This window comes from Mesoplodon densirostris, chromosome X (assembly GCF_025265405.1).
Source record: "Mesoplodon densirostris isolate mMesDen1 chromosome X, mMesDen1 primary haplotype, whole genome shotgun sequence".
Lineage (NCBI taxonomy): Eukaryota > Metazoa > Chordata > Mammalia > Artiodactyla > Ziphiidae > Mesoplodon > Mesoplodon densirostris.
The window spans coordinates 2,748,801-2,765,238 of NC_082681.1; the positions used below are offsets into that span (position 1 = coordinate 2,748,801).

The 16,438-nt window shown below is 65.4% G+C and overlaps 1 protein-coding gene across 2 annotated transcripts; it reads right to left on the reverse strand.

Annotated features, from left to right (window-relative positions):
- Nucleotides 1-1,466: 1,466 nt before the first annotated feature.
- On the reverse strand, nucleotides 1,467-16,094 carry PLXNA3 (plexin A3). 2 transcript variants are annotated; one of them, XM_060088027.1, is made up of 33 exons: nucleotides 15,862-16,093; nucleotides 13,985-14,607; nucleotides 13,032-13,571; nucleotides 12,439-12,621; nucleotides 11,344-11,472; nucleotides 11,174-11,274; nucleotides 10,792-10,915; nucleotides 10,552-10,708; nucleotides 10,376-10,475; nucleotides 10,087-10,201; nucleotides 9,747-9,947; nucleotides 9,447-9,543; nucleotides 9,126-9,316; nucleotides 8,901-9,046; nucleotides 8,694-8,814; nucleotides 8,442-8,578; nucleotides 8,190-8,360; nucleotides 7,893-7,986; nucleotides 7,568-7,807; nucleotides 7,346-7,489; nucleotides 7,035-7,269; nucleotides 6,795-6,937; nucleotides 6,453-6,709; nucleotides 6,298-6,364; nucleotides 6,057-6,203; nucleotides 5,812-5,971; nucleotides 5,549-5,652; nucleotides 5,214-5,310; nucleotides 4,730-4,920; nucleotides 4,257-4,426; nucleotides 3,571-3,783; nucleotides 3,229-3,379; nucleotides 1,467-2,539 (listed from the first exon to the last, which is right to left on the reverse strand). In XM_060088027.1, exons 2-33 carry the CDS (start codon nucleotides 14,579-14,581, stop codon nucleotides 2,444-2,446), a joined length of 5,619 nt encoding a protein of 1,872 aa, XP_059944010.1. In that variant the 5' UTR covers nucleotides 14,582-14,607; nucleotides 15,862-16,093; the 3' UTR covers nucleotides 1,467-2,443. The 2 variants fall into 2 exon arrangements, with proteins under 2 accessions (XP_059944010.1, XP_059944011.1); XM_060088028.1 differs by lacking the exons at nucleotides 1,467-2,539; nucleotides 3,229-3,379; nucleotides 3,571-3,783 and adding an exon at nucleotides 3,792-4,007 and having other exon boundaries at nucleotides 15,862-16,094.
- Nucleotides 16,095-16,438: the final 344 nt, after the last annotated feature.

Genomic DNA, 16,438 nt, shown 5'->3' on the forward strand with positions numbered 1-16,438 from the left:
ACTCTTAGGGACAAAGCCAAAGAACTTACAATGGCCTGAAAAACCAGACGTGAGAGACTTCCCTGGTGGCGCAGTGGTTGAGAATCCACCTGCCAATGAAGGGGACACGGGTTCGATCCCTGGTGCGCGAACATCCCACATGCCACAGAGCAGCTAAGCCCGTGTGCCACAACTACTGAGCCCACGCGCCACAACTACTTAAGTCTGCGCACCTAGGGCCCGAACTCTGCAAGAGAAACCACCGCAATGAAAAGCCCGTGCACTGCAACGAAGAATAGCCTCCACTCGCCACAACTAGAGAAAGCCTGCATGCAGCAACGAAGACCCAACAACGAGGACCCAGTGCAGCCAAAAAAAAAAAAAAAAAAAAAAAAAGCCAGATGTGATCCAGCCCGTTTCCTCTCCAATCTTCTCCATTCCCACCTTTCGCTTGCTCATCCTGATTCAGCCTCCCTGGCTTCCTTGGCCGTTCAAAAATGCCAGGCCGGGGGCTTCCCTGGTGGCTCAGTGGTTAAGAATCTGCCTGCCAATGCCGGGGACATGGGTTCGAGCCCTGGTCCAGGAAGATCGCACGTGCCGCGGGGCAACTAAGCCCGTGCACCACAGCTACTGAGCCTGCGCTCTAGAGCCCGCGAGCCACAACTACTGAAGCCCGCATGCCTAGAGCCTGTGCTCCGCGACCAGAGAAGCCACCGCAATGAGAAGCCCGCGCACCGCAAGGAAGAGTAGCCCCCACTCGCCGCAACTAGAGAAAGGCCGTGCGCAGCAACGAAGACCCAACGCAGCCAAAAATATAAATAAGTTTATTTTAAAAAATAACATGCCAGGCTGGCTCCTGCCTCAAGGCCTTTGCACTGGTTCTCTTCAGTCTGGAACCCTCTTCCTCTGGGGATCCCCCTGGCTCACCCGAAAATCATTCCTGGCTGCTCTATTTAAAATCGGATCCTGCTTTCTCCCCACCCGGCTTACTTGAACAGGTGTGTGGCGTAAGAGGGTAAGAGGTAGGAGGTAGGTAGGAGCACAGTGACTGCAGTGCACTTGGGACAGTAAAGAGTTGTCAGATATGAAGGCGTTTGGGGGCCATGAAGCCCTGGATGGTTTTGAACAGAGTGGGGACAAGGTCCACCGTGTATGTTAACAGGGTCCCAGTGCCTCCCACGTTGAGAAGAGGCAGAAATGGGTACCCTGGCATCCAGGCAAGCGACAAGGGTGGCTTGGACCAGTCGGGGGCAGTGGAGGTGGGGAGAAGGGGGCGGGTTCTGCATGTGTCTTGAAGGCGGAGCCACCAGGACTCACTGATGGATTGGACGTCGCCCTGGAGCGCCTCAAGTCCTCAGAAACCCTGCAACGAGTCGCCCTTCCCCCCATCAAGGGAGAGCAGCTCATGCAGAGTCCGACAGCCTCCCCACCTGCTTCCACGTTCCGGGGAGCAGCCACCTGCCCCGAGGACAAAGCCACACACTGCGTCCATTTCTCAACATTTAATTAGGAAACAAAAATTACAGGGACAAAGAAAACCTCATGCCAAAAAGAGAAAAAGGGGCCAAGTGGGTTTCCAGGAGCGCGGGCTGGGGCCGGATTCCTCTGAGGCGGCAGAAGGACAAAGGAGTAAGGCACTGCTGCCTCTGCCCCTCGGGGCGGGCGCAGGACAGGGCAGCGGAGGATGAGGGGTCCGGACGCGCAGACCACACTGAGAGGGTTTGGCAGCAGGGCCCAGAGAAGGGGGGTTCGGTGCTCCCAGGCCCAGCTCACGCCCTGGCAGGAGCCTGGTTCGAGCTCTCCAGGCGCTCAGAGAGAACGGGGCCCCGGGAGGGGGTACAGTCCCGGCCCGAGAAGTCTGGAGGGGCTGCTGCAGTGGCCGCAGGGGGACCCCTTGGCTGAGCCACCGTCCGAGGGCAACTTCGGTGCCTCACCCGCCCCAAGGGCTGCTGGTGCCGAGGCCCCATCCTCAGCATGGGTGGGGCCAGCCAGGGCAAGGGGGCGTGGCCAGAGGCTAGGCAAAGGCTGACCACGTCACAAGGGAGGCGGGAGGACTCAAAGAGAGAAGGTGAGTGAGGCTGGCAACCTCCGGGGGGCGGGGGAGGAGGGGGCGCGTATTTACAGATGGAGACGACGGTGAGGTGGAGATAAATTAAATAAATAGGTGGTTGGGGCATAAATAGCAAGGAGGGCAGGGGCGACCACAACCCCCGGCACGAGGGCAGGAGGGCGGGGGTATTGCTGCTGCCGGGGTTGGGGGGCTTAGTCCGGTCACCCCCTCCCCACGCAGGGCCCAAAGCAAGGCACTAATGACGGGAGCCCGGCTGTGCCAGGGGCATCTTGGCCCGGTGACCTCATGCCACCCGATCCAGGGCTCAGCCCTGGGACCCAGGCAGGAGACGCCCCTCTGCACGGGAGGACGGCTCAGGACTGAGAAGCCCCCTCCTCACGGGGTCCGCCTCCCTTAGCTGTTGCTGGACGCAAGGCCAATGATCTGTTCCAGCTTCTGGCGCAGCTTCTGCTTCCGGCAAGAGGCATCTCGGTCCAGAGCGGTGAGAACCTGCGGGAAGAGGCCCCGAGCCGGGCTCTTGAGGGGCGGGCTCCTCCTGGCCAAGCCCCACCCCCACTGCCCCCCTTCCCTGACGCCCAGGGCGGGGTTGGGGGGGCCCTCACGCGTGTTCCAGGACCCGTCTGGCACTCGGGGGCCCCTCCCGAGCCTCCTCAGACTCTGCAGCCGGTCCCCCCTCTTCTCTGCCACCTCTTGAGTGTCCCAGGGCCACTCAAGTGCTTGGGCCACGTCTCCCTCTCCAGCTGCCCGTGGCCCCGCCTTGGGGAGCTCATCCAGGTTCGGGGCCCCGTCCGGGCCCACCCATTCTCATCTCCAGCCAGGAACCCAACCCTGGAGCCAGCGCACCTGTCTTCCCTGACTCTCCAGCCACAAACCAGGCAGGTGGGCTGACCCCGCCCACCTTTGGCCCCAGCCCGTCATCAACCCAGCCCTCCATGTGCTCCCGGCCCCTAACTTCTGCCGGACCAGAACTTTGCGCTCCAGCCAGTGGCTTCTCTACTGGGTCCCTCAAATCCCAGCATCTACAGAGAGTGTCACCTGTGCCACCTTAAGAGCCTGGTTGGGGGAGGAACTGTGAGGAATCCAAGAGCTGGGCTCGCTGACCCCCACCACGCCCCTGCCTTTGCCACCAGCTGTACCCTCAGAGCCAAAGAGCAGGGGCCTGAGGGGGTGGCACGCACCTCCTGGCGGTACTTGGTAACGTAGAAGTAGAGCTCACTGAGCGCGCTCAGGACGTTGAAGTCACTGGCATGGAGACGGGACTGCTCCACCAGGTACGCGTCCATGTCCTGGTCGCTGATGGACGCCATCTTGGATATGTCCCGGTAGTACCTGTTGGGGCCCCGAGGAGGTCATGCCAGCAGGCGCCACAAAAGCCAAAGTCCCTGCCCCGGCTGCCAGGCCAGCCTCCGGGCCTCCTTCCTGAAGAGGAGCCAGCCCGTGGCGGCGCAGCTCTTGCCCCCTCGCCCAGCAGCCGTGTCCCCTGGGGTCCTGGCCCCGCCTCCCCACACACTGGGGCCCACCTCTCCACCCAGCTCTTGTAGCTGGGGATGTCCTTGGCGTAGAGCAGCTTGTTGGAGGGCGAGTCCTTGCCCAGGCGGTGCTCGGACGTCGAGCAGGAGTCCATGAAGGTCTGGGCCACCACCGACAGGCAGGCGTCCGTGATGCTGTTCTTGTGGATGTCGAAGACGAACTGCGGGTTCTTGATCACGTTCACCCAGAAGCGCAGGGGCAGGCTGGACAGAGGGACAGAGGCCCGCAGCTCCCGGTCTCCCCCGCACACCCTCCCGTCCGTGCTCACCTCTGCGGGCCCACAGCCGGCAAGACTGTCGCGCTGACAGGCAGCAGCCTGACTTCAAGCAGTGAGAAGTCAGAGTGCACGGCCGTCCGTCCTCAGTGAGTTTCAACGCGCCCCCCTCGCACGGCTAACCCCTGCACCGGGCTTCCGGTTATCTCTGCCCTGTGTCAGCGGTATCACCAGGTGAGCAGCAAGGCCCTGAGGGCCAAGGGCACCTCTGGGCACTGGCCACACTACCCACACCCCACCCGCCCAAAGCCCTGGCAGAGCTCTCTGTGCTCGGCGGCACCATCAGTGCCAGGTCTCCTGCCAGGGTGACCAGCCAAGCCCCCAAGGGCGTCCTGACCGTGGTCCCCGAGCCCCAGCCAAGCCTCCTCACGCCCCCGCCCGCGGGCCGGTGCACGGCAGTACCAGTTGCTCTTCCAGGTGTGGCGCACGTCAGGATCGCTGATCTGCCGCTGGTCGGCCTGCTCGTCCAGGAAGTCGAACATGTACTTGATGGCCAGGGGCAGTGCCGAGCCCCGGTGCGCCGTGCTGAAGACACTCTCGAAGAGGTCGTCCACAAACTTCTGCAGCGTGCCCTGCAGGGGCGCAGCAAGGACACCAGCTGACGGGGAGCCAGGGCGGGACGTCCCCACGGCAGGACAGATGGGGACAGAGAGGCGTGACAACGAGCAGGGCTTCTGTGCTTGGCCAGCACCCCTCAGACAAGCTTGGCCTCGACCTCAGGGTGGCAGTTCCCACAGCAAAGGCGTTGAGCAAGTCCCCTGGGATTGGAACAATCCAGTGGCCCCTTCCCCAGGCAGCCCAGGCCAACCCCAGGGCCAAGGCCGGGCTACAAGGCACATGCACTAACACCAGGGTGGCGCGGGGCAGGCCCACACCTTGGTGGCCAGCAGCCGCGTCAGGTAGATCTCCGAGACCATCTTGCTGCCTCGGTCTCCCTCCCGGTGGTCGGCGTGGTCGTGGTTCTTCACCAGGTGCCACAGCTTGGTGCCCGTCTCCTGGTCGGGCGTGATCATGGGTGCCCGCGAGCGGAGGCTGTCAGGGCTGCTGGCCGTGCGGAGCAAGCTCTCTGGGGCAGAGGGTGGTGTGCCCCTTAGGCCAGCGGGGCCACACCAGCCAGCGCCATGGCTCTCTCTCCCCTCCATCCCGGGAGCCCTGCAGGCTGAGGGGGCCCGTCTGCTCTCACGGGCCCACCACACTTCTAGGCTCGAAGGAACTAGAGACCTCCTGAGAGCAGGGTCCGGGGGGCCGCCAGAACCAAGCTGGCTGCTCAGACGGGGTGGGGCTGGGGGTTCCCCACGATGGCCGACACAGCCTCACAGGGCACGGGGCCAGCAGAGACCCCACACCGAGGACGCCTACCATAACGGCTGAGAGAGCGGGTGAAGGTGAACGAGTTGGCCATGTTGTAGGCTGACACTTGTTTGGGCACCAGTGCCACCAAGGAACCGTCTGTCACCTGCAAATCCCAGAGACAGAGAGGGGGGCAATGTGGGAGGCCGAGAAGCCAAGGGGCCTGAGCCACCGCCTACCCCGGCCCAGCAGGGCACGTGTGGGGCAGCTCCCACGGCTCCCCGAGGGGGGCCTGTGGTGCAGGGGCCAGAGAGGGGAGGGGCCGGGACCCCTACTCCTGTGGCCTCGGGGCAGGGCCATGGCTCCCAAGGGCCCTGGGAGTGAGTGGACCTCCGGATGCTCACCTGGTAGTGGGCCAATGAGTTGACCCTCTTCCAGTCACACTCGATTTTGGTGGTGACATCCTCGTCCTGGAGAATGATGCGGGCCATGCGGCCCTGGCGCCATTCTGCGGGCCACAGGCAGCTCTGAGGTCCCGCTCCGCGTCCCCTGGGACCCTGGGCCCACTGCCCTCAGAGGACAGAGCTCAGGTGGGGAGAGTGAACGCCAGCTAAGGTAACGTGGCCACAGGAGGTGGGGAGCCAGGAGGAGAGGGCCGGGGCCTCACCTAGGTCCATGTCCTCAGCTCTGGGACGCTGAGAGTAGGGGATGCCCTTGTACACAGCATCTAGCAGCTTGTCTTTGGCCTGGGTGATGCTGTCACAGTTGAGAACCTTCACCGGGACCTGAGCGCTGCCCTCGCTCTCCGGGCACACACAGTGCAGGGTCTGAGGGTGAGGGGGACCGCAGGGTGGGTCCTGGGTGAGGCGTCCCCTCAGGCCCGATGCCCTCCCCACCTGGCCCCCTGCTCACCAGCGTCTTGTAGTCAATCTGCTGCCGGATGAGCTTGTCCTCGCTCAGGGAGTAGCGGGCCTCGCCTGTGATGGCGTCAATGGGGCCCTTCTCCATCTGCTGCTTGATGGCGCAGTAGAGCAGGAAGAGTGGCTCCCCGGCGCACTCCTGCAGCCAGGCCGGGACACAGCTTGCCGCCCGCCTGCGGCCGACCGCTTCCTCACATCCCCTCGCCCCCCACTTGCCCTCTGAGCGCACGCACCTTCAGAAACTTATGCAGCAGGAAGGTGAACCAGTTGGTGAGCATCTTCTCAGCCACTGACTCGGTCCTAGGGTGAAAGGGGTGCTGGGGCCCTGGCCGGGCAGGGCTGGGCCTCCCAGGGGAGGGGCAGGACTGGCGCAGGGGGACCCCAGTACCTGCGCAGGAGCAGCTTCGGGTGGTTCTTGCTCTCGAGGTTCTTCTCGATGAGGTCCGCCAGCAGTTGCTTGAGCAGCCCCGTGGCATAATCGAGGCGGCTCTGCAGGGCCACCATAGTGAGCGAGGCCACAGTGCCACGGTCGCGCATGGAGAAGCTGCTCTGAGCCTCCAGAGTGTGGATAAAGGTGAGCACGAAGGCGCGGCTGTGCAGCAGCTGCCCAAAGAGACGCAGGGCCTTCTCGACGTTGGGGGGTGTCTGGGGGCCGGGGGCGACAGGGCATCTCAGAGGGTGGAGGTGGCCCTGGGGTGGAGGGCATGGGCAGGCAACAGTGGGCACTCACATCCAGCTCCTTGAGCACTGGGTGGGCCTCGATGCCCGGGAAGAGCACACGCACGGCGTAGGTCCGGTAGTCCAGGAAGGGGATCTGCACGCCATCCATGTGGTTTGTCAGCTCATTGATGTCTGTCTGCAGCTCAGCGAAGGCTGGGGAGGGCCGGTGAGGGAGAGTGAGGGGAGAGTGAGCAGCGAGGGAGGAGGGAGCCCCCGCCTCCTGCCCCACCCCTCACCCCCATGCAGGCACCTTCCTTGCATTCCAGGGCCACCCGGGACTCCAAGTTGTCCATCTGCAGCTGGAGGCGCTTGAGCGTGCGGTCGGCGTCCTGAGTCTTGCGTTTGTAGGCGACCAGCACAGCGCTGATGGCCAGCAGCAGGAGGCCGCCCCCCACCGCCAGCCCCACCACAGCCGGCAGGCTCAGCGCCCGATCGGCCGTGATGTGCAGGGTGCCCAGCCAGAACTCCAGGCCGCCCACCAGCACCTGCAGGGACAGGCGCCGTAAGCTGACCCCGACCCCGCGCCAGGCTGCTCTGGCGGCCTCCCTGCCCCCTACCCACCGTGACCGGCTGCCGGCCCGTCTGGCTGGGGGAGTCACACAGGAGTTGCGTGTCCGAGACGGTGAGTGTGCACGGCTGGCCCCCGATCAGCACCGTGTAGTTGAGGCGGGAGCTGCCAGCTGCCGCAGGGATCAGATTCTTGCCCTGCAGAAAGAGAGCGCTGCTGGCCAGGGCTCCCCACCACCCCGCCCCTCCCGCCCTAGGCGCCCACCACACCGGCACCTTCAGCACCACGTGGGAGCCGGGCTTGACATCCAGGACCCCGGAGGGCCCAAGTGGCTCGAAGCTGGGGTCGGGGTAGTAGGTGAAGGAGGACCGGTTGAGGGAACGGGCTGTCTGCACGTGGTCCAGCAGGAAGCCGAACTCGTCAGGGTGCTCACCCTGCGCCTGCGGCTGGGGCCGCCCCAGGAAGATGCCGGGGGCCTTACACAGCATGGCAGTGTCGTTGATCACCTGGCACGTCTGTGGGGACAAAGGTGGGCAGCCCAACATGTGAGGCCACAGCAGGCAGGGGGTCAGGGGTGGGATGGCGGCAGCTGGCACTCACGTTGGTGGTCTCGATGCCTCGGTACTTGGCCCGGACCCGGGGCTCCTGGACCGTCAGCAGGTGGGTCCCACTCACGGTGATGGAGGTGCTTCCACTAGGTATGGGGTGAGGGGCCTCAGGCTTCCTCGCCACCACCCTGAGCCCAGCCCTGGAGCGTTATCGAGGCTGCCATGGAAGCCCAAGGCCTCCCCGACCCTGGGTCACCTGGGCACCAGGCGAGGCCCAGGCCGGGCACTCAAGGACCTGGCCCCCAGCCTCCCCTCTGCCAGCCAGGCCCCATTCTCCCGAGGGCCTTACTTGATGATGCTCCAGGTGGGCTCGAGGCGAGTGACGGTGGGGTCCTGGGTGTAGGTGTAGAGGACACTGGGACTGGAGATGTTGGCGCGGTCGATGGCCAGGGTGATGGGGGCCTGGCTCGGGCCCAGCGTGGAGACAGGCGAGATGCACACGATCGCTTCAGCATCCCTCCTATGTCAGCAAGCGGGGACTTGGAGCGGGCCGCCCAGGGCCGCCACCTGCAGGCCCCGTGGCCCCACCTGCAACACTCACCTCACGAACTGGCACTCGCTGTCTCTCACGGTCACTGTGACTCTGCTGCCGGCGTCCAGAGAATGACCGGAAATGGTGATTCGCGTGCCCCCCGAGGCTGGGCCCCGACGGGGACTCACGCGGTCGAACGTGGGCGTCTATGGGAGAAGCAGCCCTGAGGGGAGCGAGGAGACAGCGGGCACCCAGCAGGGCCGGGCCACAGACCCCGCCAGGAAGGAGTGGGAGAGGGAAGGGGGCGGGCAGCCCACGTACCACGAAACTGTAGAGCTGCTCAGACTGCGTGCGGAAGTCAGCCGAGCAGTCGCTGACGCAGAGCTCTGCGGGCCCCGGTGGCGGGCTGGGCACCAGCGACTCCTCCATCTCACACACGATCCTAGGGGTCAGGTCGGGTGAGAAGTCAGGCCCGGGCGCCTGGCCGCAGGCTGTGGGGAGGCCCAGCGCCCGCACAGCCGCACTCACCTCTCGGCACTGACGTACTCGGCGGGGATGGAGTTGCAGCGCACGCCGGCCACCCGCAGGCCCACGTCTCGGGAGGTGAGGCCCAGGTTCTCGCCCATGATGGTGATCCGGGTGCCTCCCTCCTTGGGCCCCATGAGCGGGTGGATCTGCGGAGCAGGAGGGGAGGCGGGAGGGTGAGCCGAGGCAGTGAGTACCCAAAGGGCAGCGGGTGGTGGGGAGGCCGACCTGGGCAATGCGGGGGTGGCTGCAGCGAGCGCCCTTCTGGTTCGGGTGCATCCAGTTGGTCTTGGGGGCCGGGCAGTGGGCCCGCAGCTGGCACCTATGCTCCGAGATGCACCAGCCGCAGTTGAAGCGAGGGTCAGCCTTGAGGCAGAGGCCACAGCTGGGCCGCTGCGCCCAGCACTTGTACAGGAGGGCTGTGGGCATAGAGGGCACCGCTGGGGAGCAGCTACGGGCCCTAACGAAGGGTCTCCCTGTGGGCCCGGCCCCAGCACATGCCTTCTCTGCCCCAGGAGGTGAGCTCCTCAGCCCCATCCCGCTGCTCACCTCGGAAGGTAGCGGGCTTGTCGATGGGGAAATCTCCATCCCAGACCACGGAGAAGTCCAGCTCAGTGTCACCATACTCATCACCTTCATAGGAGTACTGGGGGAGAGGGACCCACATGACCGCAGTGAAGGTGCACAGACTGCCCCTCCCCCAGCTCAGAAATCCCCAGCAGGAGACTCAGAAGGTCCCTTGCCACGGTCAGCTGAGGCTTCTAGAACAGTCTGCTGGGCACAGATCTGCACCATGCCCAGCCCTGCACAACCTGGACCCCTGAGGGAGGCAGGGCGGATGGGCCTCACCGAGGCGTTCTGGCATTGCACGCTGCTGCTGTTGAAGCGGATGGCAGGCACCCGCTGCTGCCGCCCCTGCACCCGGACCACACACTCGTAGTTCTTCTGGCCCGACTGGGGCTGCGGCAGGTTCTTGGCCCGCAGGGTAAGAGGCTGCATGACGCCTGCTGGGATCAGGAGGTCCCCACTGGGCAGGATCTCAGGGCAGCCCTGAGGGGAGAACGGCTATCAGCCAGCTGGGCTGGCACTCGGTTAAGGGCGCTCCAAGAAAACCCCAAGACCGAAAGCAGAAAAGCCAGGGGCCAGCCCGCGCGGAGCCCAGCCCCCTCGCGTGTGGCGCCCGCCTCACCTCGGGGCTGTGGACCCTGCCCTCCTGGAAGGAGCACTCATGGGGGTGGCTGGTACACACGTGGCGGTACTTACACCAGTGGCAGGGGTAAGGGCTGCTGACGCAGGACATGCACCTAGAGGGGAGAGGCTTCAGAGATCACGGAGGAGACCGGGCCTGGCCCCTCACCGTCCCACCTGCGGGACACACGGGGAACCAAAGGCAAAAGGCGCCGGGGCCCGCCTGAGGCCCACACGACACCACGAGCAACAGAGACATGGGGACGGGGATCGGGGGGGCCAGTACTCACGACTGGAGGACGCTGCAGTTGTAGAAGACAAAGTCAGCCCCTGCAAACCTCACGCCACTCTCCTTGGAGCGCAGCTGCAGCTGCACGGTGCGCGTGGCCCCTGCAGCGAGCCCAGGGGAGCCACACGTGAGCCGCGGACGGAGAGCACCCCTGCCCCCAGCAGCCCAGCCACTGACCGTGCCCCTGGGTGAGAGCCCGGAGCTCCTGCAGGGAAGGCGAGGGACAGTGTAACTCTCCGGAGGGCAGCAGGACGGCCTCGCTCTCGGTCACCTCCTCGAAGGCACAGCTCACGCCCGCACTGAGGTCTGGCACGTTGCTTATGGCCACGGTCAGCTGGGGAAGCAGAGGGCTCAGAGCCGGGCGCACCCCCACACGTGTGCACGGGCCTCTACAGCCGCACACCCCGCACCGCTCACCTGCACCCCAGGCGATGTCACCGACACGTTGTTGGGCCGGACCCGCACCTGGACACACTTCCTCAGCTCCTTGGCGAAGCCATGCGGGGCCGAGGCGCCTGGACAGGCCCCATGGCGGCAGCATCTGCGCAAGGTCAGGCCAGTCCCGTCCCACAGCTGCCCCAGCAAGGCCCGGAGCGGGAGTGCAGCGGGGCCCTGGGGGGGGACAAAGGGGACAGCGGCCCAGCCCAGGGCACCAGGCAACCGCATGCCTTGGCCTCATCCCCTGGGGTCCGAGGGATGTCACTCGGGATAGAGGTTCCACTCGCTAGCTGAAGAAAGTAGAAGGGCGGGGCGGGGCGGGGCCACAGGGCGCAGCTCGGGGGAGTGGGCGGTTCCTCACCTGCGCTGCAGCACGCACCACCCGCAGTGCGGGTCCCCCGAGCCCAGGCAGGCTGCGCAGCTCGGGTACTGCTCACAGGTCTCCACCGGGAGCTGGCTCACCTGGGGGCAGCTGTGTCAGCACCCGCCCCACCTCCATCCCACCCCCGCCCCACTACCTGCCGGGCCCACCTGCTTCTCGCTCAGGAGGTAGACGTGCCGGTGGTCGGGGCTGAAGAGCAGGTCGCGGAGTATGGGGCTGCCGTCCACCACAGGCACCGTCTCATACAGGTGGGCCTCCTGAGAGCCGTCGACCCGTACCTGGGTCACGAGACCAGCCACCTGACGCCACAGCAGCACCCCACGCACCCGGGCATCCTATTCTCGAGCCAGGGACCCAGCCTGCCTGCCGCTCCCTTGTCCCACAGACCAGGGAAGGAGGACACCAAGGCTGCCCCCTGGAGGCCCTTGGGGGTGACACAGCCAATCCAAAAAGGCTCCCAGGACATAGAGAGAGATGAACGTTGTCTAGAGTTGGGGGACAGGGAAAGCGTGAGAGCTAAAAGGGAAGGGATTTTTAGGATGATGGCAACATCCTGGAATGAGACAGCGGTTATGCTTGAGTAGCTCCGCAGACTTACTGAAATCACTCAGGTGTGTGCTTTAAACGGGGGGTGTGTGACATGGCAGTTACACCCCAATAAAGCTGTGACAAATGCAAAACGGGGACCAGGAGGGAAGTAGACCAGGCTCAGTGGCTCCCTTCACAAACCTTCCCCCGGCCACCCCAGACCTCCCCCAGGGATAGCCCGGCATCCCCCAGGTGAGCAGCAGGGGAACGTGGCAGTTGTCCTGACTCCTGTCCCTTCAGAACACCCTGGAACAGAAGCAGCTGTGGCCCTGCCGGCACTGCAGCCCCCGTGCCCATGAGGGGACAAGAGGGCAAAGAGGGTTAGGTCCACATTTGTCTCCTCGTTCATTCGACTGAGGACCCAGCAACGACAGCTCCTGCTCTCCCGGCAGGGAGATGGGCCCAGTAGGCCCCCAGAGCCACAGGAAGCCAGCGATTCAGGCCACAGGGGGCGGTGGCAGTGCAAGCATGGGTGGCTGAGAGGCCACCTGTGGAGCACAGCTGGGCTCCTGGGACCCAGCCTGGGAAGTCCCCCTTCCCCCAGGGGTCGGGCCCCGTCCAAGGTGCTGCAGGGCTCATCCGCACGTTCTTGAACGCAGCCCTCGCCTGCATCTCAGTCTGCCCGATGCCCACATGCTGAGCGTGCCGGGGCTCACCTTCTTCAGACTGCCGCTGCGGGTGCCGATGAAGACCACAGAATGCTGCTGGTAGGTGTAGGCAGCCACACTGGCCATGCCATCAGTGCTGTCGGCGAGCAGGGGCAGCCCCTCGATCACGTGCAGGCCACCCAGCGGCTGGTTCAACACCAGCCCACAGAAGTTTCCATTTATCTGCATGGGCTGGTGAAACAGGAGGAGGACGCATGAGTCAGAGCTTGGGGGCACCAGCTGGACCAAGGCAATGAGAGCCCACGTTCTAGGAGGGAGCAGAATCTGCACCTCGCTCCTTACCAGCCAAGACCAACCATTTGCCCCGGGACCCCACAGGAAATTGGGGGCTGGGGAGGGGCTGGTCCACACAGAGAGGTGGTGGGAAGGCAGGCCGGGGAGGAAAGACAAGCAGCAGAGGCAGGGAGGGGAGGATGGGAGCGGCGGACCCCGGGCTAAGCTGTCGTTCCCAAGACCGAGCCCAGGCTGGCACACACGGCGGCCCAGCGGCTGCCGTACGACCGCCTGGGCTGGCCCCGCAGACCCAGGAAGGGGCAGAGGGCCCAGCCCGGGGGCAGGGGTGGGGGCGGGTGAGGGCTCACGGTGTTGATACAGGGCAGCTCCTTGTTCAGCAGCCAAGGCAGGGCCAGTGTGCCCTCCCCACGGTAGCAGGACTGGATGCGGCGCCGGATGTGGGCGTTGATGCTGCTGAGGGTAAAGAGGCAGAGGATGGTCTGCCGCGGCGGGCTGGCCCGGTTCTTCTGGCCCTGAGAGAAGATGGTGAAGAGGACGTCCTCGTCGGCCGGCACACCCAGGGCCTGGGCCAGCAGCAGGCCGGGCTTGGCCAGGTGGGCGCTCTGCACCAGGCGGTACTCCACGCCGCGCCAGGAGCAGCCGATGGGGAACTCCACGTACGAGTAGAACTCCGAGTCCCCCGAGCACATGCGCACGATCTTGGACGTGAAGAACTTCTCGCCCGCCGTGTCCAGCAGCGTCTGCTGGGTATCCAGCTGCAGCGTCAGGAAGTACACGAAGGAAGCGCTCACGAAGCCGTACACGTAGTAGATGTCGAAGGCCGGGTACAAGGATAGCGTGTCTGAGGGGATCTTGATCTGAGAGGAGACGAACTCGTCCTGGTACACCTGGGGAGCAGGTGGAGGACACAGCCTGGGACGAGGCCTAGGTCCACCCTCGACCTCCCCAACCAGGGCCCCTGGGCCCCCGCCACCCAGCCTGGCCCTGCGCCCACAACAAGGCCCCTGGGGGGCTTCCCTCACAACCTCCGTGCCCCCGACCCACGTGGTCACAGGACCCCAGGCCAGAAAGGCTCCAGAGGGCAGGCTGAGCAGCCCCGTCCCAGGACCCGGCCCGCCCTCCCGTCGTCAGCAGCCTGTCCCCTCTGGGACCAGGGCTCTTCCAGAGGCAGAGGCAGGACAGAGTGAAGGTAGGAGGGCACAGGAGTTGGTTCTTCAGAGGGGCGAGAAGGGAGGGGAGGGGAGGGGCCGGGGGCCGGACAGCCCGCGTGGGAGGCCGAGCAGGTGGGCGGGTCACCCACCAGACTGAACATGTCGGCACCGTCCTCGTCGCCGATGAGCTTTCGGGAGCTCAGGGTGGGGAAGTACTCAGACTTGCCATCCACAGCGGTGCCCACGAACAGCTTGCTGGGCCCCTGGCCCTGCTCCACGATGACGCCCGCCATGGAGTCAGGCTCCTGGGCGCCCGACAGGTAGTGCTCCTTGCGGCGGTGCGGCTCGCCCAGCTTGAAGAGGTCGTCCAGCCGCAGGAACTGGCAGATGCCCTGCCAGATGCTGCCGCAGGCCACCAGGCGGCGGGCTGCATAGTCTATGAGCAACAGCTTGTTCACGTTGTCTACAGGCGCCAGGCGGTGGGCACAGACACGCATGCTGGGGGGTGGGTAGCAGCGAGCGTTGTCCTCGACGGGCCCCGTGACGTGGACCCGCAGCTCGGTCAGGTTGGGGGCCAGCTTGAAGACGCGATTCACCGCACCCACAAACACCTCCCCGGTCACCCGGTGCACGGCCAGGTGGGTGAGCGAGGTGTCCGTCACTGAGAAGGCAGGGAAGGGCATGCTGCCACCCAGGGCCCGCCCCACGGCGAGGAGGAACAGCATGAGGAGGCCGACGGCGGGCATGGCCGGCGGCTGCTCTGGGGGTGGGCCTGAGGAGAGACAGGGAGTGCCGGTCAGAGGACCCCGGCCCAGGGCGCCCAGCCACCTCCGGCCCTGCCTGGCCTCGGGCCCCCAGCAGGCCAAGAGCCACACCACAGAGGGTGGAGGCCAGTCGCCCACCACCATGCCAGAGCCCCAGATGGCGACCACGGCTGGGAGAGAGGAGGGGCCTCCGCCAGGGCGCACGAGTGAGCAGCGAGCGCAGGCAGGCTTGGGGGCCATCAATCATCCCCCACCCACTGCTGGAAAGGAGCCAGGAGGCCTCGCCTCAGCTGGGCCACACCCAAGGGGGCAGCAGAGCCAGATGCTAGGAAAGGAGAAGCCAAACACCAGATCCCAGAGCTGAGGGTGGCCAGCCGCACACAAGACCAACCCAACCGTGGGCAAGCCAAGGCCACAGACGTGCCTCACACCCTAGCCGGGGAAAGGAGAAAAGGTAGGGAGAGAACAATAGCAAATTGGTGTCAGGACACCACCCCAGGACAGAGGTCTGAGGCATCAAAGCCTGAGACCAGATGGGAACCAGGGCTGCCACTTCCACCTTCCTGGCCCCGGCTGCCTCCTCGCCCCAGGGGCCTCCGTCTGCTGGCTGTCCAGGAGGAGCCTGCCATCCAGCCTACCGGCTGCAACACAAAGCCGAGTCGCCTGCCCCCAGAGCAAAGCACAGAGACAGACATAAGTCAGGCTCTGCTCAGGCACAGCCAGACGGATGCCCAGGCAGCCCTGCGCGGCTCTCCCTCCAAATCCACAGTTAGCTGGGGAAGGGGAGATGCAGGGGGGCCCAAGGAGCCCTATGGAAGAGGAGCAACCTTCTGAAATACAGCTGAGACTTTGGGGAGATGGGGTGGAGGACCACAGGAGCAGTACTGGGCTTGGCTGGGTCTTCACCCCTAGGCCACACCCAGCCCTCGGTCAGCTCCAGGCAGCAAAGACAGCAGAGAAGTGTCGTGGCAGCCAAGGGGGCAGGGCTCAGCGATACCCTCTCAGTGCCCAAGCCCCAAGGGAGACACAAGTTACCCAGCTTGGGGAGGGTGCGGGGAACCAAACCAAGGCAGCAACCAAGGAAAGGGGGGGGGGAAATGCATTTGCTAGAACAAGGAGAAGACCCAGCTTGGAACTGCAAAGTTTCAGCTCAGGCTGATCATCTCTCTGGGGCTCTTTTGTCAGGTCCGCATCCTGGATCCTTAATGCAAGACCCAGAGAAGAAAGGAAGACGGAGAAGGGAGGCCTCATGCCACTCTCACCTCCTCCACACCACACACGAATACAGGCCTAAGAATGGGGATGGGACACGTCGGGAGGGAGACCTGGAAAGGCAGAATTTGCAGCCCAAGTGCCCATCCGAAACCTCAGCCTGTAACCGGGAGCCTCGGGCATCACGGGCACACCCAGCCTCTCTGCTACGGCCTTGCCAGCAGAGCCCGAGGGTGGGGACAGACCCTCGCAGAGACCCGGCTCTGGCGCCCCCTCCCCAACGCCCCGCGCGGTGCTGCCGGCCCGGCTCGCCCTGCCCCCACCAGGGACACCCCTCCCACCCCGGCAGATCCACGAGGACCCTAGTGGATGGAGGCGCCGCAGCAGTCCCTGCAGGGGCCGCTCCTCCGCCACAAAGGGTCCCCATCGGGTCGGGGGCTAGCCGCGGACGGACCGTCCCTACCGGCGCCGGGCACGAAGGACCAGTCAGGCTGGCGCCCGAGAGACAGGGGCTGGGCCCGACCCCTTAAAGGCCGAGCCGAATCCCCGCGCTGCCGGAGCCCAGGGCCGCCGAGCAGGCCGGCCCCGCACAGGCGGCGGGGGATGGAGGCCACCTACCTGTCCCTC